The sequence below is a fragment of the Schistocerca piceifrons genome, chromosome 11 (assembly GCF_021461385.2).
Source record: "Schistocerca piceifrons isolate TAMUIC-IGC-003096 chromosome 11, iqSchPice1.1, whole genome shotgun sequence".
Taxonomy (NCBI): domain Eukaryota; kingdom Metazoa; phylum Arthropoda; class Insecta; order Orthoptera; family Acrididae; genus Schistocerca; species Schistocerca piceifrons.
Window position 1 is genome coordinate 64,065,552 of NC_060148.1, and position 27,309 is coordinate 64,092,860.

At 42.3% G+C, this 27,309-nt stretch overlaps 1 protein-coding gene across 2 annotated transcripts in view; it reads right to left on the reverse strand.

The window, feature by feature from the left end:
- LOC124720000 (ATP-binding cassette sub-family F member 2) overlaps positions 1–27,309 on the reverse strand; it is a 93,092-nt gene that overhangs the window by 15,713 nt on the left and 50,070 nt on the right. For both annotated transcript variants that reach the window (XM_047245231.1, XM_047245230.1), the window contains exons 9-10: positions 21,774–21,914; positions 12,378–12,569 (exon numbers count right to left, since the gene is read on the reverse strand). In XM_047245231.1, the coding sequence (XP_047101187.1) occupies positions 12,378–12,569; positions 21,774–21,914 (333 nt within the window). The remainder of the gene's footprint in view (positions 1–12,377; positions 12,570–21,773; positions 21,915–27,309) is intronic.

Consider the following 27,309-nt stretch of genomic DNA (forward strand, 5'->3'; position numbering starts at 1 on the left):
TACCTTTGTTATAAATACCTGTACCACACTTGAGAATGAACTATTGATAGTGGATAGGCTGGTGTAAGTGCCTGACATTATTGTGTAACTGTTTGTGCTTTTTGCAAGTTGTGATACTGCTAAAAAATAACAAGTTAATGGGATTAATATGAACAGTAAGAGGACAAACATTAGAAGAACTTTCAGTAGTATCACAACTTCCAGAAAGCCACAAACAGTTACGAGATAGTGTCACGAACTTAAAAACAAGCCAATCCACTATTCACAGTTTGTTATCAAGTATGGTGCAAGCCCTTGTAACAAAGTTAACTTACTCATGAAACTCCTTACTCTTAGAGTGACAAAGAAATACGTCTGTGCGCACTGAAATTGATCTACTCTTGACCTCATGATCCCTATTATTTAAAGCTGGTTCTCTTAACTTTGTAAACAGGCTGTAAGTGTATTGCCATATCGCTGGCTTAGTTGTGGAGTTTCTCTGTCTAGTCGATCGCTGGACACGGAACTGTTATGTTGTGTAGTGTGTAGCTCTGCATATGAGAGGCATTGTTAGTACGGAAGTTGAAGTGTTTCTACAAGTGCTATTACAGTAAAGTGATAAAATAAGTATATGATTCAGAGGGAAGTGCATCAAGAAGTAGTTTAAAAATGAGCAGTGCTTCTGATAACAAACAGACCCGAACTTTTCGACTCTGTATGTACAGAACAGGGAATCAGTGATCATAAGGCCGTTGCAGCATCCCTGAATGTGGAAGTTAATAGGAATATAAAAAAAGGGAGGAAGGTTTATCTGTTTAGCAAGAGTAATAGAAGGCAGATTTCAGACTACCTAACAGATCAAAACGAAAATTTCTGTTCCGACACTGACAATGTTGAGTGTTTATGGAAAAAGTTCAAGGCAATCGTAAAATGCGTTTTAGACAGGTACGTGCCGAGTAAAACTGTGAGGGACGGGAAAAACCCACCGTGGTACAACAACAAAGTTAGGAAACTACTGCGAAAGCAAAGAGAGCTCCACTCCAAGTTTAAACGCAGCCAAAACCTCTCAGACAAACAGAAGCTAAACGATGTCAAAGTTAGCGTAAGGAGGGCTATGCGTGAAGCGTTCATTGAATTCGAAAGTAAAATTCTATGTACCGACTTGACAGAAAATCCTAGGAAGTTCTGGTCTTACGTTAAATCAGTAAGTGGCTCGAAACAGCATATCCAGACACTACGGGATGATGATGGCATTGAAACAGAGGATGACACGCGTAAAGCTGAAATACTAAACACCTTTTTCCAAAGCTGTTTCACAGAGGAAGACCGCACTGCAGTTCCTTCTCTAAATCCTCGCACAAACGAAAAAATGGCTGACATCGAAATAAGTGTCCAAGGAGTAGAAAAGCAACTGGAATCACTCAACAGAGGAAAGTCCACTGGACCTGACGGGATACCAATTCGATTCTACACAGAGTACGCGAAAGAACTTGCCCCCCTTCTAACAGCCGTGTACCGCAAGTCTCTAGAGGAACGGAGGGTTCCAAATGATTGGAAAAGAGCACAGATAGTCCCAGTCTTCAAGAAGGGTCGTCGAGCAGATGCGCAAAACTATAGACCTATATCTCTTACGTCGATCTCTTGTAGAATTTTAGAACATGTTTTTTGCTCGCGTATCATGTCATTTCTGGAAACCCAGAATCTACTATGTAGGAATCAACATGGATTCCGGAAACAGCGATCGTGTGAGACCCAACTCGCCTTATTTGTTCATGAGACCCAGAGAATATTAGATACAGGCTCCCAGGTAGATGCTATTTTTCTTGACTTCCGGAAGGCGTTCGATACAGTTCCGCACTGTCGCCTGATAAACAAAGTAAGAGCCTACGGAATATCAGACCAGCTGTGTGGCTGGATTGAAGAGTTTTTAGCAAACAGAACACAGCATGTTGATATCAATGGAGAGACGTCTACAGACGTTAAAGTAACCTCTGGCGTGCCACAGGGGAGTGTTATGGGACCATTGCTTTTCACAATATATATAAATGACCTAGTAGATAGTGTCGGAAGTTCCATGCGGCTTTTCGCGGATGATGCTGTAGTATACAGAGAAGTTGCTGCATTAGAAAATTGTAGCGAAATGCAGGAAGATCTCCAGCGGATAGGCACTTGGTGCAGGGAGTGGCAACTGACCCTTAACATAGACAAATGTAATGTATTGCGAATACATAGAAAGAAGGATCCCTTATTGTATGATTATATGATAGCGGAACAAACACTGGTAGCAGTTACTTCTGTAAAATATCTGGGAGTATGCGTACGGAACGATTTGAAGTGGAATGATCATATAAAACTAATTGTTGGTAAGGCGGGTACCAGGTTGAGATTCATTGGGAGAGTGCTTAGAAAATGTAGTCCATCAACAAAGGAGGTGGCTTACAAAACACTCGTTCGACCTATACTTGAGTATTGCTCATCAGTGTGGGATCCGTACCAGGTCGGGTTGACGGAGGAGATAGAGAAGATCCAAAGAAGAGCGGCGCGTTTCGTCACTGGGTTATTTGGTAACCGTGATAGCGTTACGGAGATGTTTAATAAACTCAAGTGGCAGACTCTGCAAGAGAGGCGCTCTGCATCGCGGTGTAGCTTGCTCGCCAGGTTTCGAGAGGGTGCGTTTCTGGATGAGGTATCGAATATATTGCTTCCCCCTACTTATACTTCCCGAGGAGATCACGAATGTAAAATTAGAGAGATTAGAGCGCGCACGGAGGCTTTCAGACAGTCGTTCTTACCGCGAACCATACGCGACTGGAACAGGAAAGGGAGGTAATGACAGTGGCACGTAAAGTGCCCTCCGCCACACACCGTTGGGTGGCTTGCGGAGTATCGATGTAGATGTAGATGTAGATGATAACGTATTTGTGTATCCTCTCGTTGCGTGTAGTACCGTACTGTATCAATCATCTGCGGTCTCCCAGAATGAACTGATGTGAATCAGTAAAAATTAGTTACCATAAAAGAGTGCAGTCAATTGCCAGTGTCTTGTAGCAAGCGTGAGAACGTGCGTTTGGTCATCGCTTTCCGCATTATCAACAATCACCCGTGCCGCAACGGTTACGTGCACCCTCATACAAGTGAGAACTCAAAAATTAACTTTACTAACAGTGCTATATCATTACTAGTGTAAAGGAGGACTGGCACCAAATATCTGTGTACGCGTGACGAGCGTAAGAACTTTCGTGCACTCATTCGGCTTTCGCATTATCAACAATCATCTGCACCCTCATCAACAATCATCTGCGCCGTGTTCGGTTACACGTATGCTCGTCCGAATGATATTGTGGACTGTTAATCATCCATTAATTGGGATAACACTTCTGAATTAGAATGTAAACAGGGAAACCTGTGATTGTCTTTAATAGTCTCAGAAAATAGTTGTTCATACCAGACGTAGAACAGTGTCGTGTTTTGATGTTGAATGGCTCCCCTAACTCACTTGCATATTTCGATAGATAATTTTAGGCAAGCCAGCAGCAGTGTGGAGCAGAACAATACGACCACCGCAGGATTACCAGTTATGTGGTGTGGACAGGGAGCACAGTCGAAACAACGAACAGTTTAAAGGTACCACCCCACCCATCTGTACTCTAGGGCATGTTACAAGGCCTTCTCCAGAAAGCTCAGGTGGCTGCCAGTTAAAGTTTCCTCAGAATCTTTGTGACACATGCCCTAGCTTCATACAAACCCATGACCATTCGTGCTGCTCTTCTCTGTATATGTTCAATATCCCCTATTAGCTCTATGTGGTATGGATCCCCTGCACACTAGCAATATTCTAGGGCAGCTCACATGAGAGATTTGTAAGCATTTTCATTTATAGATTGACTATATTTTGATACTATCCCACCAATGAACTGAAATCCACTTTTTTCCCCACCTATGACTCAGCCTACGTGGTCATTTCATTTCAGATTTCTGCGAATCATTACACGAGTATTTGTACAAGTTGTCCGATTGCATTTGTGACTTACTGGGAGGCCATAGCAAGGAACAAAAACAAGTAAAAAATGTCATGTAAAGATGGACTCTAAAATGGTTACCTTAAAAGCCATGAGCACTTGTTCAGTAGAAGATGCACAGTTTATAGCCCACATTCATATGCCTCTGTTCAAATGTTCATTCGTCTCATATCCCCGAATACTGACCATTCCTCCTGGGACACCCTGCCTATATGATGTGTGTTCAAAAAGTTCTCAGCCTCACTCAGAATCACAGCACTATTCATGTACTTTTTTACGTCTTACATTGGTATACGTGTTAGTAAATGGCGTGTGCAACTGCAAGTCATTTCAGGCCGAAGTTGACTAGGCAGTCTTTCCAAGGAATTGTGTGCACGGTGTTGAAAATTGAAGAACTCTAGTGTCATGCAATATTTAAATTCATAAACGAAGGATTAACACCAACAGAAATTCATTTGTGGCTCATAAATGTGTATGGCACCTCTTCACCTTCAATTTGCACCCTGAAGAAATGGGCTACCGAGTTTAAACTTGGCCGTGAAAGTATACGAGATAGTCCAGCAAACGACGTCAAAAAATTGCACATTGGAAATCATCGACAAAGCACACAATGCGATTTTAGAAGATCGGTGTATAAAGGTGCACGAAATTGCTATTGCTCTAAAGACATCAAAGGAAGATATCACACCTTGCACTGGGAACTGAGCACATGAAAGGTTTGTGCAAGATGGGTCCTGCATGTGCTCACTGCAAATAAACTGCATTCACACAATAATTGCAAAGAAATGCTTAGTGCTTTTTTTCAAAAGACAGAAGTGACTTTTTATGTTGATACACGACAGCAGATTAAACTTGGATTCATCCCACACACCTGAATCTGAAGAGCAGTCTACACAGTAGTTAGAAGGCAGTCCTTCAGCTCCAAAGAAGACAAGAACAGTGGCATCAGCTGGAAAGATCACCGTGTCGGTGTTTCGGGATGCAAAAGGGATTTTGTTGTCTTATTATATTGAAGAAGTTAGAACCACAATTGGAGAATACTACTCTCAACTTCTAATGAAACTGGATGCAAGTTTAAGCTTTATAATGAGTAACATTTGCAGATTCCGGAACGTGATCCGCTATTCATATGCAGGCAAGTTCTTAGTTTTCTCTATTACTGTACATGCTACAATACCTTTAACACAAGGCCAGACTTGGCATTAGGATTCCTGGGATTTACAAAATCTCATGTGATTGCAAAAGCACTTACATTAGTCAGTCCATCTGCACTGTTTCAGATTGCTGTGCAGAATACCAGTGGCACATTAAAAAAATAAATAAATAAATAAATAAATAAATAAATAAAAATCAAGAATTTGAGGAATCTACAGTTGCTGAGCACAGCCTCACAAACAAATGTACAATATTGAAGAGTCTGTAGAAATAAAACTGTGTGAGAAAATGTTCAACAATGATGGCAGAAATGATCTTAGCAGTGTGTGGAAGCGAGTTCTCAAGGCAGGAAAGAGCCAGAGAAAAGTGTCTCAATGTTTACCGTATTTACTCGAATCTAAGCCGCACTTTTTATCCGGTTTTTGTAATCCAAAAATCCACCTGCAGCTTAGAATCGAGTGCAAAGTAAGCGGAAGTTCTGAAAAATGTTGGTAGGTGCCGCCACAACTAAGTTCTGCCATCGAATATAAGTAGCGCTATACAGGCTTGCTTTGCATGCACAAAGATAAATACTGGCACCAAAACCTCTGCGTCAGTAAATAAATTAAAAAAAAAGATGGAAGATGAGCTTTTTTCTCCGCCCCGAGTTTCAACCACTGCGTTTTCATACATCATCCGACGAAGTAAATACAAATTCCGTATTTTTCATCTTCGAATGTAGCAGCATTTCAATGTACTATGAAAATCCGACTGGCAGGACTGTTTGGGACGTTTGTCAATATGGCCAACTCTACGTTCTGAATTTTTTCCCACCTGTGAGAAGAGATGGTTGCTAATAGGAACTTTTATGTATTGTGAATCACATGCAGTATTCTCTTCACCATAAGAATAATACGAATATAAACCTTTTGCCATGTATTCTTTCGTGTTTGCTGCTATCTCTTTTAGATCCTGCCTGCCTAATAAACTACGAAACTTTAGTGAGACAACAGCAAACGCGGAAGAATATACATATCATGTCATGTTTATATTCGTATTATTCTTATGCCTAATAGTGGTACAGACAGAAATGAAGCACGGCAATTGACTAGATTTTTAAATCTAAGGTGACTAATTTCTGTGCAGAATGTAATGTACTAAAGAGGCGTCTGCAAAGATTTTCAAACGGAGAAAAATTTTTGCTAAACTCTCGTTCAGAACATCATCTATCATACGCAGTCTATTATTTGGTTCTTGTTGATCATTATCGAAGAAAGCAGCAGTGTAAGTAACAACAAATAGCTGTCTCTTGCCATTGTTTCGCTAATGAGACGATTCCTTTCTTTTGTTTTTTAATTGTAAGTGGCGGTAGCGTGCACAAAAGCAAGCCATGCCGTGAGCGGCGACAGGTCGTAAACACAAAAAAATGGTTCAAATGGCTCAGAGCACTATGGGACTTAACATCTGAGGTCATCAGTCCCCTAGACCTACTTAAACCTAACTAACCTAAGGACATCACACACATCCATGCCCGAGGCAAGATTCGAACCTGCGGCCGGTGCGGTCGCGCGGTTCCGGACTGAAGCGCCTAGAACCGCTAGGCCACACCGGCCGGCTTGTAAAAACGCATTATCAGAATGCGACAAACAATGCATGACACAGTACAGTAGTGCATTTTCAGCTTAGAGTGACGTAAACACCTAAAACAAAGAGAATGGCACTTATCAGATCAAAGAAAAATAAGCAATCAATTCAAACCAGACAAAGCACGTGAAAAAGAAAGGGTATCCATATAAACACGGACGGAGCGGCTGACGCATAGCAATGGCTACCTGGTGAAGCTTAACTGCTAAGCTTACGACTCGAACCGAACTACTGTAGCTGTATTTTAATTCATTCGACCTAAATTGTCTTTCATATTACAATGGACCAACTTTGTTTCGATTTGGAGGTGCGGCCTAAAACTTTTCTCTCCCCTTTAATTTCGAGTCTGAAATTTCAGGTGCGGCTTAGATTCGGGAAAATTTTTTTTCCTTGATTTCGAGTCTCATTTTTCAGGTGCGGCTTAGATTCGAGTAAATACGGTAAGCTATGGCAGGAGCGGTGGCACCTCCAGCGCAGACTCTGACACTACCTGCAACAGCATGACATAACTACTGACCAATCAGAAGCCACCTTTGGGTTATATAAGGCCACAACAGCAGCAGATTCAACAGTCAGTTGCTCCTGACGGAGACAATAAGATAATCATTGAAAGCTCAAGGATTTGCCCCGAACTGACATAGCAAGAAGTCAGAGAATGTCTTATATACTATGTCAGGGCTTCCCAACCTGTGGTCCGCGAACCCCTTAGGGGTCCGCCGGCTCTTTCTACGGGGGTCCGTGGCCACCTTTCACCAAATAGTGTAAAATAATGAGTAAAATTATTGAATAAAAATGTGATTATCAAATTCATCACTAATTTTTTTTCGTGTAAAAAGCATGTGTACTTCTACTTCAGGTTGTATCCCCCAAGCAGCCTTTGTGGTTCGTAAGTGAGAACGTATACACAGTTTAGTGCCGGAGAATGCGGCTTCTCTGATCGACTGTTTAGCAACAATACGGGGGTCGTTTGTGCTCTGGCTCACGGCGCTAGATGCGCTGAAACCTTTTACGCATGCGCGGAGCGAGCTTTGTCGACCAATCGCAGCGCTTGCTGGCATGTATGTGGCCCCAGGCAACATCAAATGTTAAACTTGCCTTGTCAGTGCACTACCTGTTTCATAAGCCGATTTTTGACCAGTTTATTACTTCTGACAAGGATCGGTGGCTGAAGTCAGGGTCATTGAAGAAGGCTGCAGTTTCTCCAACACCTTCACAACAAGGGAAGTTTCCAGTTGAAATGAATGAGGAGGCAGGACGGCCAAAGGAAGACTTTACGTACATTTGAACATTTTTCTTCGGATTTCACGAAAAACCACACACACACACACACACACACACACACACACACACACACACACGAGACTGTTACGAAATATGCATGCTCCTTACATAACAGTAGCCAAATAGTGGAAGTGAACAGACCGTAAGTGACAGCTTGTCAACAGCGAAGAGTTTGGACATGACGTTGATTGCTCTTGGAAGAAGACAGCTCGATCGTGTGAAATTTCAATTACGAAGTAATTTTAATCAGGCTATAGTGTGTTGAACAAAGGGAGTAAATCCACTAGTAAGTGTCTGGATACAGTGAGAATTCCAATTGGATCGTTAATTTCAAGTTGTTTTCATTCATCGCTAAACCAAAAACTATTGATACTCCTCGGGTCAGGGGGGGGGGGGGGGGGTATTGGTCATCATTGGGAACATGGCACTTGCATTAAGAAGCTTTCAGTTCCCATGGGCTTCGCTCTGAAATTTGAAGTTACTGTGCTTTTGACTGACTAGGGGTCCGCCAGCTGAAAAGGTTGGGAAGCCCTGCACTATGTGATCAAAAGTATCCGGACATCTGGCTGAAAACGACTTACAAGTTCATGGCGCCCTCCATCGGTATTGCTGGAATTCAGTATGGCATTGACCCACCCATAGCCTTTATGACAGCTTCCACTCTCGCAGACATACATTCAATCAGGTGCTGGAAGGTTTCTTGGAGAATGGCAGCCCATTCTTCATGGAGAGCTACACTGAGGAGAGGTATCTATGTCCGTTGGTGAGACCTGGCACGAATTCGGCATTCCAAAACATATAAAGGTTTTCTACAGGATTCAGGTCAGGACTCTGTGCAGGCCACTCCATTACAGGGATATTACTGTCATGTAACCACTCTGCCACAGCCGTGCATTATGAACTGGTGTTCGATCGTGTTGAAAGATGAAATCACCATCCCCGAATTGGTCTTCAACAGTGGGAAGCAAGAAGGTGCTTAAAGCACCAGTGTAGGTCTTTCATGTGATGGTGCCATGAAAAACACAACCACACCATCACACCACCGCCTCCGAATTTTACTGTTGGCACTACACACGCTGGCAGATGATGTTGACCGATCGTTCGCCATACCCACATTCTGCCATTGGATCGATACATTGTGTACTGTGATTCATTCTTCCACATAATACTTTCGTCCAATGTTCACACTCCTCACACCAAGCAAGGCGCCATTTGGCATTTAACGGCACGATGTGTGGCTTATGAGCAGCTGCTCGACCATGAAATCGATGTTTTCTCATCTCGGGCCTAACTGTCATAGTACTTGCAATGGATCCTGATGCAGTTTGGAATTCCTGCGTGATGGTACAGACAGATATCTGTCTATTACACATTATGACCCTCTTAAACTATCGGTGGTCACTGTCAGTCAACAGACGAGGTCGGCCTGTACGCTTTTGTGCTGTACATGTCCTTTCACCTTTCCACTTCACTATCACATCAGTAACAGTGGACCTAGGGATGTTTAGGAGTGCAGAAATATTGTGTAAAGACATAAGACAAGTGACACCCAATCACCTGACCCCGTTCAAAGTCAGCGAGTTCTGCGGAGTGACCCATTCTCATGATGTCTAGTGACTACTGAGGTCGCTGATATGGAGTATCTGGCAATAGGTGGAAGCACAATGTACCTAATATGAAAAACTGATGTTTATGGAGGTGTCCAGATACTTGTGATCACGTAGTGTAAAACAGTGCTGTTGTGAAAGACTGTTATCGTATTATGCATCTATTTGAAAAATGCCTAGGCTGTTACACTTTATTTACATGACATGTGGTGACAACTTTCAATTTAATCCCTTTACGTCATTCATCACATCCATCTCTCTGGTCTACAATTAGTACCAGCGCATGCACATGCACCAGTGCTACAAATATTGGTAGTAACACTGTCCGCTTCCCGTTTGAGTGATGTCATGTAAACACTGATATTTCAATCTGTTTGCTTCTAGAATTAACATAGAGTTAGCAATCTGCAATATTTATAACAGAAATTTTTTACTTGATTAAATTGCTCAATGGCACTTTATAAAGAATTTTAGTTACTTTGTAGATGGTAAAAAAATTCACTTACAGTGCCCACGACTTTTGCACAGCATGCTGCTGTTGGTAACTGTTTGTGTGATAAATTATGGGAAGTGCACACGACAATCTGATGTGTCCAAGTTGTGTAGCCTATCGTGTTGCTCATAAGTAATTTCCCAAGATTTGTACATGAAGTTAGCTAGTGTTTTGTTTCGCTTGCAGCAATTTAAACTGAACTATAAAGATGCCAGCCTAACTACAAGCCCGAAAATTTTTACATAGTTGGGTAAAAGAAAGTCAAATGTTTGTGACAACCAAGATAATAAGATTGAATGATTATGTTGGTTTGAGATACAGTTGCAACTGTTGCAACCATGTTAATGCATTCGACGTATGCATTCTCCCAGTTTCTGTAGTTTGTGACTGAGTGTAAGCTGTTTGATTTGCGGCCAATGGTCAGTTGTAACCAGTTTTGCCTGATCAGAGCAAATTCTTGTGACTGGCTCCAAAGCCTTTAATAAGCCTGCTCCAAAGATGTGCATGTGCAGAGCTCTGTGTGTTGAGTCTAATAGCATTCTAATTGAAAATAAGAAGTTCTAGGTTCCTGCTAGTCTTGTAAAGAAACTGTATATCTCAAACTTGTGGAAAATTTAATACACCCTAGTGTAATTTTATTACCTTGCGGGATTTTTCTGTAGAAATATGTTGGCTATATAAAGCCTGGGGTATCAAAAGCAAAAGGATCACACTATCCTTTAATGTCACTTTGAAAATGAATAAATTTTTCTGTTGCCTACAAGGATCCGATCACAAGAGCAGATAATTGGGAGTCACATACCACACTCATTGCTATAAATGACATGTGCACATTAAAATGGCTCTCTTTAGAGGGAAGGTGGCATAAGTAGAAATAAGCATGCTATGCTATTAGACATACATTGGCGAAATTAAGCTGCATATGTATACCAGATTCTTAACCAGTGGACACATTGCAGCCACTCCCTAACAACTAAACCAATGATAAATTTTCTTCAAATTGGATAATTTCCGGTATTTTTAATGTTTGGGCACTTAACAAGCCTCTGTTTATTAACTATTGTACTAATTCTCAACAATGTATCGCCAATCAACGACAAACTTCGAGTTACCAAAACCAATGAGACAAGCTGATCAAATTTTTTCATCATACCCAAGTAATCACAATAAGTAAAAGAAAAAGATGTGGGTGAGGAAAATGGTGTTGGGAATAATTGAGAATGTCTTCAGTTAACATGTTCAATTGTTGACAATATAATGTGAATGGACAGACAAAAAATCTACTCACCACGCGACAGCAGGAAAAAGGTTTTAACTTTTACAAGCTTTTGGAACCAGTGGCTCCTCCTCCCGGCGGAAGAGTTGAAGGGGAAAGAGACAGGTGAAAGGAAAGGACTGGGGAGATTTAGGGAAAGGTATAAAGCGCACGCACACACACACACACACACACACACACACACACACACACACACACACAATCCATCCGCACATATACAGACACAAGCAGACATATGGGATGTTGTTGGTAGTCACATAACGCATATCATGTATGTGGTAACTGTGGTGTCACCGCCAGACACCACACTTGCTAGGTGGTAGCTTTTAAATCGGCCGCGGTCCGCTAGTATACATTGGACCCATGTGTCGCCACTGTCATTAATTGCAGACCGAGCGCCACCACACGGCAGGTCTAGAGAGACTTACTAGCACTCGCCCCAGTTGTACAGCCGACTTTGCTAGGAAAGGTTCACTGAAAATTACGCTCTCATTTGCCGAGACGATAGTTAGCATAGCCTTCAGCTAAGTTAATTGCTACGACCTAGCAAGGCGCCATCACCAAGTTATATTGAAATGATAATACTGTATCAACAAGACCAATGTTCACCAATTGTGGATTAAAGTTAAGTATTCCAGCAGCTACGTACTTTTCTTTATAGCATTCATTACGTATCCTGTTTCAGACCTCACGCCAGCCTGCGTGAGCTTAACGCGTGCCTTTCGGCTACTTCCGAGTGGCGTGGCTGTCTTGCTACGCCACTACAGTAACTAAGAGAATATACCAATTTTTTTCAACAATAGTATGTTAAGTTATTCAATGAAAATGGTGTAGCAGTTCTGGAATTTAAGACAATTAGAACAAGGCCTGAAGTTGTCTGAGAGAACAGACACTCTAGAGTAAATAAGGTCGTTATCATAGCACAGTGCCACGTTAGCACCTACCTGCTGGCGGCCGGTGAGGCCGTAGCGGCCAATGATCTTGCGCATCTCTTCCTTCTCCTTTACCTCGGGGAAGGAGCGCATCATGTACTCGAGTGGAGACAGGTCCAGGTCCAGCAGCTCGTGCAAGTGCTGGTGGTAGCGTGCGATGCGCAGGTGAGAGTTCTTGCGGATCATGCCCTCCGTTGGGATCAGCTGCAACACGCACCTTCAATTAATACTACCACCGTAATAAGACGCAGAACATATGACAGGAAATATAGCCAAATGTCCAAACTTATGGAAGGTTAGTAATACTCTAACTACAAGAAGAATGAAGTTCACGGTGTAAAGTTTTCTCGCACACTGGCTGCTGCGTAGACTAAGCTGTAGGGAATGTCACAAGCAATTAACAAAAAGCAAAGGGCAGTCGAATGAAAAACCTGTGAAGTCAAGAAGGGGGTGGAGGGTCACAGTGTAAGACAAACGGCTTAAATATGGAAAATTGTGTGAATGAAAGACAAAGTTATGTCCATCCGATCAAATCTTTGAATGTGCCGTTCAGGATGTCTGGAGAGGGCAAGAGATTGCAGGATGTGCAATGCAATAATGAAAGGCAGACAGGAAGAGCTGACCGAGAACAAGGACGATGGATGGCATGTCTGATAACCCTGCCAAAATGGGGATGTGAAGATGAAAGAGAAAAGCAAGGGAGGCGGATGTACAGAGGCAGACTGTAGAGGAGGCAATGCTGCAAATGCTGAAAAAGAAGAACAAGTAGAAAATGGAAAGACCACTCTCCAGCTACAATACTAAAGGATACCTCTCTGTGTTGAGACACTTTAACAGCGTAAATCATAAATGAAACCCTCAGCTGCCAACAGGTGTTATTGATATACCTCGATGGGCACAGCTGAAAATGTGTGCTCCGACCGGGACTCGAACCCGGGAACTCCTGCTTACATGGCAGATGCTTCTATCCATCTCAGCCACCGAGGACACAGATGAATAGTGCGACTGCAGGGACTTATCCCTTGCACGCTTCCCATGAGACCCACATTCCCAACTGTCCACAATCTACAAACGTAATGTTCCTAATAGATACTTTGCCCATCCACTCATTACTTGCACCCACCTGCGTAAGAGTTCGGGGAAAGAAGTATCTTAATCATTTTAGGGGCGACTTTTGTTCTGCTGCTACCTGTGTTTGTTGATATGTACCTTATTTTCATCCAAGGGGTCAGAGTGCAACCTGCACTGCACACTGTTCAGCCAATTTACCTCCTTAGGGAGGAACTGTGCAGAACACTTAGTGTGCTTTGGTGCAACACATTACTTTGATAAAATGATGTTTTTTTTAGTGTCTACCTAATTGACACACAATGGTCACAACAGCTGAAAGTATTTTTTTAACTACTAAAATAGTTTAAAATTGCTAACTATTTGGAAGTACAGTAGAGCGTCGATTATCCGAATGTCGGTCAACCGAACAACCGCTTAACCGAACCGTGTACTCGCTCGCACCTGTTACTCTTCCACCCCACCGTCCATCATCCCCCTCACTCCGAAACCAAGTTTCCCACAGTAGTCGCCGCACTGGGCCACCGCTGGCGGAACATTGCTTCTAATGGGGCCTTCACAAGGCGCTGCTGACCGGCCAAGCCGCCAGTCGCTGTGTTTCAACAATCAGCACACTTTTGTCGGCTTGGCTCTGGCGGTAGAAGTAGCGCCAGTATCAAAGCTGTTCACAGCAACAGCTGCTTCGTGCACTTTGAAGGACTGTGCGCCCCCAAGAAGAGCTTCTCAAAGCGCAAACAGTCACCTTCTGCTCTCTGTGACGACCAATTGTGTGCTGCTGCGTGAAGAAATGAACTTGACGATACAAAATGCTTAAACGTAAACATGTTGTCCTTTCTATGAGGGACAAGTACGAGATTATTCCTATATATTCCTACTGAAGTTGCCTTTGTATGTTATTTTGTAATACTAAAAGAGATGCCTGTTTTTATGAATAAATTTACTGTACAGTACTTCTTTTTGGCAAATAAACATGTACAGTTCGATTATCCGAACAAACCAGTTTTCCGAACACCCATGTTCCCCAATTACTTCGGATAATCGATGCTCTACTGTATGCACAAAAATTTCTCTGTTCACTTGCCACATCATATTCGGATAAAATTCCAAGTTTTTGAAGATATTCGCCATTATCTTCGTCGGTGCCTGAAACTGACTTATGAGCTGGCAAGGTTACCTGTTTTATAACCTCAGAATGGCATCCAATTTGCTGGATAACGTCAATGTCATGATGGTGCGAACAGAGGTCCCGCTCTCTACATCCGCAGATTTTCCTTGCACTCTTCATCTAGTGCATCTTGTAGTGACACCCATCACATCAGGCAATCAACTGCAGGAAGTATTCCTCCGTGTTTCTCTGTCGAGTGCACGCTTCCATGTATTGCCAAGTGTATAGCCTGTGTCTCTCTTGAAGTTGTTTTCACACAATTTCAACACAGCTTCTCTGATCACAGAGTCCCAATAGTTTGAAGCGTGAACTATTATTTTCATTTGTTCAAAAAATGATCTTTTGCTGTCTTCTGCCACTGCTAATTTATCTAAATACTTGTATTTAAGGTGACGATGTTCAATGCAACAATCGGCAACTGTCCCTATAAACTGGTCCACGTAACTCTTGCCACACTCACAAGCAATGTTATAAATTCGCGGAACTCTCAGGTTGAGATTATCTTTAATGGTTTGCAACATTTCTTTACTTTTTCTGAGTGCCCAGATGACTGGTCCGATTCCTTGCCTGTTTAGGACTCTTCCTATCTGGCTAGTTGTTATACCGCAGAATGGAAGCTGCGCTGTGTTGGTCATCTGCTTGTTTGAATGGAGTCGTGTCTTCTCAACAGTGTTTATCTAAGCTCAGGAAAGAATACCCATTTCTTCTGTACACCATCTTCAGATGCTGTATCTCAGAACCTACGTGGTCCACATCCAAAATAGTTCTGCTCTGTGTACTAAGCTGTACAGCATAGCTCTCTTCTGAGCTGGCTAGTGAAAGCTATGCCCACTGAGATACAGATCTGTATATGTCTGTTTTCCGTATACAGATTTCCGTTCGACCAAGACACCTAAGAAGGGTAATTCCCATTCTTCCCCATATTCACTGTAAATCTTAATTTGGGATATATACTATTCAAATGGCCAACGAAGTGCTGCAGAGCCTCATTGTCATGCAACCAGATTAAAAATGTATCATCAAAATATCTAAAGAAGCAAGATGGCTGGAAGGGAGCACTCTTCAACAGTCGTCTATCAAAATATTCGGTGAGAAAGTTAGGTATGGCTGGTGACAATGACGAACTCATGATTGCACCATCAGTCATTTCATAACAATTTCCACCAAACAATAAGTACATGGGCATCAAAGTGTGGGAAAATAATTTCAGAATTTCTGGGGAGAAATGAATGCCCAACAGTTTTCACGCATCTGCCACCGGTACCTTTGTAAACAGGGAGACCACGTCCAAGGCTAACCATGACTTCACCTGAACTATTGGGACTCAGATCACAAAAGCTGTTTAAATTAGACTGTAAAAACAACTTCATTAGAGACACTGGCTCTGCACTTAGCAATGCATAGAAGCATGCACTTGACAGGAAAAAAAATAGGGGAATGCTGCTCGCAGTTCACCACCTCACGTGATGGGTGGTGCTGCAAGCGACGCTAGATAGAGAATGCAAGCAAATTCTACAGATGAAGAGCACACCACCGCTGTACGTGCTATTACGACGACGACGTAATCCAGCCAATCAGATGCTGTTCTGCACGTATAAGAGAGGGTACCTTGCCAGCTCACGACAGTCAGTTTTAGTCCCCAACAAATATTATGATGGTGGATATCATCTAAACATTGAAATTTTATCAAAATTTGACACAGCAAGTGAATAATGAAATTTTTATGCAAAGACTCTGCCGTGAAAAACTCTGTAGCCATATTTGGAAGTACGAGGGCAGGTCAATAAGTAATGCAACATTTTTTTTCTCGGCCAATTTTGGTTGAAAAAACCGGAAATTTGTTGTGGAATATTTTCAAATATTCCCGCTTCGTCTCGTATAGTTTCATTGACTTCCGACAGGTGGCAGCGCTGTACGGAGCTGTTGAAATGGCGTCTGTAACGGATGTGCGTTGCAAACAACGGGCAGTGGTCGAGTTTCTTTTGGCGGAAAACCAGGGCATCTCAGATATTCATAGGCGCTTGCAGAATGTCTACGGTGATCTGGCAGTGGACAAAAGCACGGTGAGTCGTTGGGCAAAGCGTGTGTCATCATCGCCGCAAGGTCAAGCAAGACTGATCTCCCGCGTGCGGGCCGGCCGTGCACAGCTGTGACTCCTGCAATGGAGGAGCGTGCGAACACACTCGTTCGAGATGATCGATGGATCACCATCAAATAACTCAGTGCTCAACTTGACATCTCTGTTGGTGGTGCTGTCACAATTGTTCACCAGTTGGGATATTCAGAGGTTTGTTCCCGCTGGGTCCCTCCTTGTCTAACCGAACACCATAAAGAGCAAAGGAGAACCATCTGTGCGGAATTGCTTGCTCGTCATGTGGCTGAGGGTGACAATTTCTTCTCAAAGATTGTTACAGGCGATGAAACATGGGTTCATCACTTCGAACCTGAAACAAAACGGCACTCAATGCAGTGGCGCCACACCCACTCCCCTACCAAGAAAAAGTTTAAAGCCATACCCTCAGCCGGTAAAGTCATGGTTACAGTCTTCTGGGACGCTGAAGGGGTTATTCTGTTCGATGTCCTTCCCCACGGTCAAACGATCAACTCTGGAGTGTATTGTGCTACTCTTCAGAAATTGAAGAAACGACTTCAGCGTGTTCGTAGGCACAAAAATCTGAACGAACTTCTCCTTCTTCATGACAACGCAAGACCTCACACAAGTCTTCGCACCCGAGAGGAGCTCACAAAACTTCAGTGGACTGTTCTTCCTCATGCACCCTACAGCCCCGATCTCGCACCGTCGGATTTCCATATGTTTGGCCCAATGAAGGACGCAATCCGTGGGAGGCACTACGCGGATAATGAAGTTATTGATGCAGTACGACGTTGACTCCGACATCGACCAGTGGAATGGTACCGTGCAGGCATACAGGCCCGCATTTCAAGGTGGCGTAAGGCCGTAGCATTGAATGGAGATTACGTTGAAAAATAGTGTTGTGTAGCTAAAAGATTGGGGAATAACCTGGTGTGTTTCAATGCTGAATAAAACAACCCCTGTTTCAGAAAAAAAATGTGTTGCATTACTCATTGAACTGCCCTCGTACTATTACTGTTTGTGCAAACGAACTGGTACAGACGAATGCCACATGTCTTTGAGGTGGAACAATAGCAGCAGCTTTACTGCAGTTCATGGGACCTGCCAGCTCAGCAGTTATCCTGTGCTGCACCAAATGTGCCATCGAATAGAAGGGCACGCCATGATAATGGAGCTGATGTCACGGAACACAGACTGTGCTTAGTTAGCCGTCATATTAATTGCTAATGTAAAAAAAACTAATGTAATACCACAATGAATGTACGACGACAAACAGTACGTGAAGTGTTACCTTTCTGTAACAAAAGGACCAATATAATGGTGTTTCAGAAGAACTGTTTTCTAATATTTAGTAGAAAGTTGAAAATATATCAAAGTTTACAGATTGCCGCAGTGGTGAAGAAGTCCACACCGATGCAAACTACAGGGCTTGTTTGAACAGTGTTTATAGATGTAGCAGCTCGAAAGTTAAGGATAATAGCACTCCAAATCTGAACATCAGCATTCCCCGAGCTAGATTAACACTACAGTGCACATTTTTTAGGTGATACACTACGTTACCCTGAAATTTCAAGTTGCTAGGCCTAAAAAAGTGTGTAAAACTTAAGAACGAAAGTAACTTTAGCATGATGTGTTACTGCCAAGTAAACTTTAACCATACCGACAAAGAATTGCTACACTACAGGTGGTGACAAAGAAGCACACAACAAGAAAAACTGAAATGATACTAATTTGAAGCCAATAATTGCACTGACTGCAATTTATGATGGTTCCTTGGACATAAGGAAAGGTGGGACATGATTCTTAATAGGCTGTGTGATCAACATGATGGGCAATGCACACTCTGCAAGGTACTCCCAGTCTGAGCAGAAGGCCGGTAAGGAGTTCCATTCCTCCGCGAGCATGATTGATAACTGCTGGATGGTCACTTGTACAGGTGGATCCAACACACCTCACATGTGCGCGATGGGATTTCAGTTTGGGGAACAGGCACACCAGGCTATTCACCGAATATCCTCTCGTTCCGTGAGCTCTCCCCAACCTGCACCATTCCACGCGGTCGCACATTGTCACCCCTAAAAATAAACTCCGGACTGAAGCTTCCCAGAAAAGACGCACATGGGGAAGGAGTACTGTTTCACACGAACACAGACCAGTGGTTGTACCATCTTCGGAGTTTTGGAGGTCAGTACACCCACACAACATTATGCCTCCCAGCAACCTAACACCAAGACCTCCAAAACGATTGTGTTCGACTGTGTTCCTGGGAGCATTACGAACCCTCATACAGAGCACGGTGGTTCCACAAAACACACCTGGGAACACCGTCAAACAGGACAGTTTTGGTGTTCCGTTTGTTGTGATGTGGCGGGACATAATGTTGCGTTGGCATACTGGGCTCCAAAACTTTGAACACTGTACGGTCCATTCACCAGATAACATAACTGTGACACTGAACTCTTTCCCTACAAATCTCTTTTTGGGGGCACATCCGGACCCTACTTCATTTTTATGGGGGTAACTGTGCAGGTGGAGCAGCTCTCTGAACGAGAGGATATTCCCTGAATGAACTGGCCCGCCCATTCCCTCCAATTCCAATCCCATGAAGCCCATGTGAGATATATTGGGGAGACAAATTGCAATACCTCCACTTCCACCAACGACCACACACCAGTTAACAGCGCAGGTCGAGGAATGAAATGCCCTACCACATGAACTTCTTACTAACTTTGTGGCCAGCGTGGGAGCATGTTGCAGAGCACACACTGCCCACCACGATGATCACACATACCACTGAGAACCGTGCACCACATTTTATTATGTACAGGGGATCATCATAAATCGTGGTGACTTCAATGACATTATTCTCTGAATTAAAGTGTCATTTCTGCTTGTCTCCCTTCATATTCCTTTCTGTTACCTTCTGTACTATTCTGTAGCAGTTCTTTCTATGTACAGTCCGTGTTTCATTGAGCTGTGTTTATTCACAGACACCATAAGGAAGTTACTTTCATCCTTAAGTTTTGTTCACCAGTGTATTTTACGTTTGGGAATGATACACAATGTGTTGCTCGTTAACATTTTGAAACTCCTTCCTAACAAGGGAACCTCCCCATCGCACCGCCCTCACATTTAGTTATAACTTGGCACAGTGGATAGGCCTTGAAAAACTCAACACAGATAAATCGAGAAAACAGGAAGAAGTGTAGTGGAGTGTAGCCATGTATGGAAGTGAAACATGGACGATAAATAGTTTGGACAAGAAGAGAATAGAAGCTTTCGAAATGTGGTGCTACAGAAGAATGCTGAAGATTAGATGGGTAGATCACATAACTAATGAGGAAGTATTGAATAGGATTGGGGAGAAGAGAAGTTTGTGGCACAACTTGACCAGAAGAAGGGATCAGTTGGTAGGACATGTTCTGAGGCATCAAGGGATCACCAATTTAGTATTGGAGGGCAGCGTGGAGGGTAAAAACCGTAGAGGGAGACCACGAGATGAATACACTAAGCAGATTGGATGTGGGTTGCAGTAGGTACTGGGAGATGAAGAAGCTTGTACAGGATAGAGTAGCATGGAGAGCTGCATCAAACCAGTCTCAGGACTGAACAACAACAACAACAACAACAACAACAGGAAGAAGTTGTCTGGAACTATGAAAAAAATAAGCAAAATATACAAACTGAGTAGTCTGTGCACAAGATAGGCAACATCAAGGATAGTGTGAGCTCAGGAACACCGTGGTCCCGTGGTTGGCGCGAGCAGCTGCAAAACGAGAGGTCCTTGGTTCAAGTCTTCCCTCGAGTGAAAAGTTTAATTTTTTATTTTCAGACAATTATCAAAGTTCAGGCACTCACACATAATCAACTTCGCTCTCCAAAATTCCAGGACATGTTCAGATTTGTTTGGACATATGCAGGATTTGACAGTCTACACACGGAAAAATTTGAAAACGTTAAAAACATATGTTTTGACAGAGCACAGGGAAAACTGTGCGACTGAAACTGTTCCATTCATTTGTTGCAGTTTGTGTGACAAACTCTTATGTTTTCATCACTTTTTGGGAGTGATTATCACATCCACAAGAAAACCTAAATCGGGCAAGGTAGAAGAATCTTTTTACCCATTCGCCAAGTGTGCAAGTTAGGTGGGTCGACAACATATTCCTGTCATGTGATGCACATGCTGTCACCAGTGTCGTATATAATATATCAGATGTGTTTTCCTGTGGAGGAGTCTGTTGACCTATGACCTTGCGATCAAATGTTTTCGGTTCCCATTGGAGAGGCACAACCTTTCGTCTACTAATTGCACGGTATTGCGGTGCGGTCACAAAACACAGACACTAAACTTATTACAGTGAACAGAGACGTCAATGAACGGACAGATCATAACTTTGTGAAAATAAAGAAAGTAAACTTTTCACTAAGGGAAGACTTGAACCAATGACCTCTCGTTCCGCAGCTGCTCACGCTAACCACGGGACCATGGCACTGCTGAGCTCACACTCACCTTGATGTTGCCTATCTTGTGCACAGACTACTCAGTTTGTATATTTTGCTTATCTTTTCATAGTTCCACACAACTTCTTCCTGTTTTCTCGATTGATCTGTGTTCAGTTTTTCAAGGCCTATCCACTGTGCCAACTTATAACTAAATCTGAGGGGGGTGTGATGGGGAGGTTCCCTTGTAAGCAAGCACGTTTGTTACACAATGTGTTCCTCTAAATTCTGTACGTCTAGGCCCAAGTGTTTTGCCCAGATGCAGATTTGGAAAAAACTGATTCTCCCTATCACCCCCTTAGGGATTAAACTTAAAACAGCTTTTTTCCTAGCAGATGCCTGCATCACACAAAGTACGTTAATGTTTTTGTTTCTGAGATTAGTAGTTTAGTCGTCATGTTACGTCAATCAGTTTCTTATATACAGTGGAAAGTGATCAACATATCCAAAAGAGCTTTCCAGCACAGCCCTTAAACCGCAACAATCCCCCCCCCCCCCCCTCTCTCTCTCTCTCTCTCTCTCTCTCTCTCTCTCTCTCTCTCTCTCTCTCTCTCTCTCTCTCTCACCAGCTACTCACATCCCCATACAGCAGCTTCAGCAGTGTACTCTTGCCGGCTCCATTGGGGCCCACCAGGGCCAGCCTCGTGTCCAGGTCGATTCCAAACTCCAAGTTCTTGTAGATCCAAGGCCCCGTGTCCGTATACCGGAAGCTCACATTCTAGAATTGTGAAGAAAGCAGTGCATTAAAAAAAATATGTGGCACAAAGTAATTTAACTGGTAATGTGCTCTGGTGACACTTCAAACTCAAATATGGAGTTATTTACACAAATGTACAATCAAAAGAGTCACCAACTGCATGCTGTTGTGTTACAAATAGTGTTGGAAACACTGTTGCTTTTCCAGCCGAGGGACGTCAGCAGGGTGTCTAAAGATTTTCAGAGGGTCAAATCGATGGCCTTTTCGTGACTTTTTTACTACCTCAAGTTATGTTCATGACTTCTCGAAAATGTGTGTGGTACAATGACAAAAACACTTATGAACCTGAAAGACTGAAATTAAAGTTGGCTGTAAAACTTCTTATATCACAAACTGTATGTCAGCATGAGTAATTTAACGATGTATGACTTGCAGTATACCATTCATCAAATGCTATAAAAACAAACTCTCACATAGGATAGGGTATGAATACTTTCAGATATCTTTATCATCACATCAATTAAAATACAAACTGTTTTAACATTGTAAATGTGACAAAAATTTACAACTATCCTTAAGACAATATTACAATTTTAAATGTACAAAATTTATGTCAAATGTTATTAAGTTGTTTAGCTGAACTCGAAATTTCAACATCTATAACTTCAGGTGCTGCTTCTGCCTTTTCTATGATCACTCTTTTTTTTATTTTTGAGCTCTTATTTCTTCAACTGTTTCTTTTACGATTGGGCCCTTCATTTCCATACTTTTTTTTTTCCCCTCACTATTAAGTAAATTGAGTAAGTTTTATTACATTGTAAGCATTTCTTTCTGCAAGAGCTGTATCTTCTTGTAAGATTTCACTGAAACTTTACTGTTAACAGAAAAGCCTCTTTCAACTGTGGCATTTCCAACTTCTGCACGAACTTTAAGTTATGGTTTGCACTTTCCAGTAAATTCATCAGAAAGTGATCAAGTTTGTCCTTAGGATTGAATTGTTTCAGCTGATAAGTTTACTACATAATCAGGAAGGAAATAATTACAATCTATGAAGCATTTTATGTAAATTAAAATAATACAAGAGGTGGCAACCCCCCCCCCCCCCCCCAACTCTCCACAAAAGAGTCCACTCTGCTCTTATTAGCTCGTGTACAATGTTTAGTCAGTAACTCTGTTTTGTATATTACCCTATCTACCACCTTTAAGCTCACAGGTTTTCAAATCTCATCTGCTGTAATGCCAAACAAATCAATCTTTTCTTCTCATCACTCCCTATAAGCTCCCCTAACCAGGGGGGTTCCGGGCAACTTTTGCAAATTTCCTAAACCTCGCCAGTCCTTTTTATTCACCTCTTTTCATTCCTATTCAATCCTCCTGCTAGAAGGTGCCACTGGTTCTGAAAGCTTGTGAATTTCAGTATCTTTATGTGTGTGTTCTGCCATCACTTGGTGAGTAGATTTTTTTATGTATCCAATTGCACTATATGAAACATTTTGGTACCATACAATTAGCGAACTGTATACAGTACTTTTTCCAATTTTTGTAGTTGTTATTCTTATAAAACATCACACTGTAAAATGTCTATTTCCGTAATACTTTAGTAACTTCCTGTAACTCCATAATTAAGGTGATAAGGCTATAACAATTACGGACAATCTGTAATAGTTGACAGCCATGGTGCTCTACTGTAATAATGAAATACATCGGGATGTAAAATCACTGTAATCAAACTTCGAGTTGAGGAACTGGTTCAGTTCTCACCTGACTTTCTAAAAGGACTACTGTATGTCACAGCATAGAGCCATTGCATCAGCTCTGGTTTAGGAAACATTCTGCATACAGAGTGATTTTACTCAATGGGCACTACTGAAGGAAACGATCACAGACGATTTAAGAAGAAAAGGACATATGAACAGATCACAATTTGTTAATGATGAAGAGTATGCTGAAGTTTAACAGAATAATCAGGAAGAATCAATGCACAAAGAAGTGGGATACAGATGTATTAAGGAAGTTCTCTGAGGCAACGGATACTGTGCTAATGAAAAACTCAGTAGGCAGTTCAGTTGAAGAGGAATGGACATTTCCATGAAGTGCAATCACAGAACTTCGAAAGAAAAATATTGGTACAAGGTAGGTAACTGCAAAGAAACCATGGATAACTGAAAAATATTTAATGCTGGAAGTATAAAAATGTGCAAGGATATTCAGGAAAACAGAAATACAAGTCACTTAGGAACAAAATATATATGAAGTGCAGGTAAGCTATGGCAAAATGGCTATATGAAAAATGTGAGGAAGTCAAAATAGAAATGATTTTCAGAAGGACTGAGTCAGTATATTAAAGTCTGTGAAATTAAAAGCAAGGGCGGTAACATTAGGATTGCGATTAGAATTCTTCTGTTAAATGCAGAGGGGAGAGTGGATACATGGCAAGAGAACACTGAGGGCCTCTGAGTGGAAGCGCTTGTCTGATGACATGACAGAAGAATAAACAGAAGATGATCTAGAAGAGACAGGGGATCCAACATTAGAATCAGAATTTAGAAAAGCTTTGGAAGACTTAAAATTAAATAAGAAGGGATAGATAACATTACTTCAGAATTTCTAAAATCATTGGGGAAGTGGAAACAAAACTATTATCCAGATTGAATGTTATGAGACTGGCTATACATTGCCAGACTTTCAGAAGAACATCATCCACCCAACTCCCAAGGTTGCAAGAGGTGACAAGTGTGGCAATTACCACACCTTCAGTTTAACAACGCACATCCAAGTTACTGACAAGAATAATATGTACAGAAGAATGGAAAGATAACTGACCTCTTTTAGATGAGAATCAGTTTGATTTTAGGAAAAGTAAATACACCAGAGAGGCAGTTCTGATGTAGCAGTTGATAATGGAAGCAAGATTGAAGAAAAATCAAGACACATTCATAGGATTTGCTGACTTGGAAAAGGCATTTGACAATGTAAAATAGTGCAAGCTGTTTGAAATCATGAGAGGAGTAAGGGTAGGTTATAGGAAAAGATGGGTAATATACAATATGCTCAAGAACCAAGAAAGAACAGTAAGACTGGAAGATCAAGAACAAAGCGCACAGATTAAAAAGGGTGTAAGACAGGGATGGAATCTTTCGTGGCTTCTGTTCAGTCCGTACACTGGAGAAGCAATGATGGAAATAAAAGAAAGATCAAGAGTGGAATCAAAATTCTACACACATAAAAAAAAAAGTTTTTCATCACACCAGTTCCCACAACTCCTTAAGATAGACGTTGACTGTGGATATTGTATCGCAGACACGATCCATTTGACTGTTCAGAGGGGTCACTAAACCCACCCAAAGATGTAAACAACAATGCATGAGCAGCACCTATTAGACAGAGGTGGTCCGACAACCTATCAGTTCCACTCATCCCACCAGGAAGGAGGTACATGGCTCATGTTGTCTGTAGATCAACCATGCCTAGACAGTCAATACCACAGTTTGATTGCGTCTGCATAGTTACTCTGTGCCAGAAAGGACTCAACAATAGAAGTGTCCAGGCATCTCAGAGTGAACCAAAGTAGTGATGTTCGGACATGGAGGAGATAGAGAGAGACAGGAACAGACGACGACATGCCTCGCTCAGGCCGCCCCAGGGCCACTACTGCAGTGGATGGCCGCTATCTGTGGAATATGGCTCGGAGGAACCTTGACAGCAATGCCACCATGTTGAATAATGCTTTTCATGCAGCCACAGGATGTCATGTTATGACTCAAACTGTGCGCAACAGGCTGCACGATGCACAACTTCACTCCTGACGTCCACAGCAAGGCCGATCTTTGCAATCACAACACCATGCAGCGCGGCACAGATGGACTAAACAACATGCTGAGTGGACTGCTCAGGATTGGCATAATGTTCTCTTCACACATGAGTGTTGCACATGCCTTCAACCAGACAATCGTTGGAGACGTGTTTGGAGGCAACCCAGTCAGGCTGAACATCTTAGACACTGTCCAGCGAGTGCAGCAGGGTGAAGGTTTCCTGCTGTTTGGAGGTGGCATTATGTGGGGCCAACATACACCACTGGTGGCCACAGAAGGCATTCTAACGGCTGTACGATACGTGAATGCCATCCTCCAACCGATAGTGCAACCCTAATCGGCAGCATATTGGCAAGGCATTCGTCTTCGTGGACAACAATTCACGCCCCCATCGTGCACATCTTGTGAATGACTTCTTTCAGGATAACGACATTGCTCGACTACAGTGGCCAGCATGTTCTCCAGACATGAACCCTATCAAACATGACTGGGCTAGACTGAAAAGGGCTGCTTATGGGCGATGTGACCCACCAACCACCCTGAGGGATCTACGCCAAATTGCCATTGAGGAGTGGGACCAACAGTGCCTTGATGAACTTGTTTATAGTATGCCATAACGAATACAGGCATGCATCAATAAAAAGAGGACGTGCTACTGGGTATAAGAGGTACCGATGTGTACAGCGATCTGGAACACCACCTCTGAAGGTAATACAACATTAAATGTGTGGTTTTCATGAGCAATAAGTTTGGAACTAATGTTTATACTGATCTCTCTTACAATTTTCTATACCTGTTCTGGAACTCTGAGAACCGAGGTGATGCAAAACTTTTGATGTGTGTAGATGCAAGGGTATCAATAATGATTATTCACTGATGACATTGCTATCCTCAGTGAAAGTGAAGAAAAATTACTGGTTCTGCTGAATGGAATAAACAGTCCAATGAGAACAGAATATGGACTGAGAATAAACCGAAAGAAGACTAAAGTAATGAGAAGTAGCAGAACTGAGAACAATGAGAAACTTAACATTAGGACTGGTGATCACGAAGTAGATGAATTTACGTAATTATGCTACCTAGACAGCAAATTAACCTGTAACAGAGCAAGGACGACATAAAAAGCAGTGTAGCGCTAGCAAAAAGGGGCTTCCTGGCCACGAGAAGTCTACTAGTATCAAAATTATGTCTTAATCTGGAGGAGGAAATTTCTGTGAATGTATGTATGGAAAGCTGCATTGCATAACAGTGAGACATGGGGGATGGGAAAACCAGACCAGAAGAGAATCTAAGCATATTAGATGTGATGCTACAGAATGTTGAAAATTAGGTGGAATGATATGGAAAGGAATATATGGAAGATACTGGCAAGGAGAAGGGAAAGGACTATAGGGCATTTGTTAACACATCAGGGAATATCTTCCATGGTACTAGAGGGATCTGCAGAGGGTAAAGACTGTGGAGGAAAACAGAATGGAATACATCCAGCAAATAATTGAGGACATACGTTGCAATTGCTGATGCGAGATGAAAAGGTTGGCACAGGTTAGGAATTTGTGGCAGGTCTGTCAGAAGACTGAATGACTTTAAACAGAAGAAGAAGA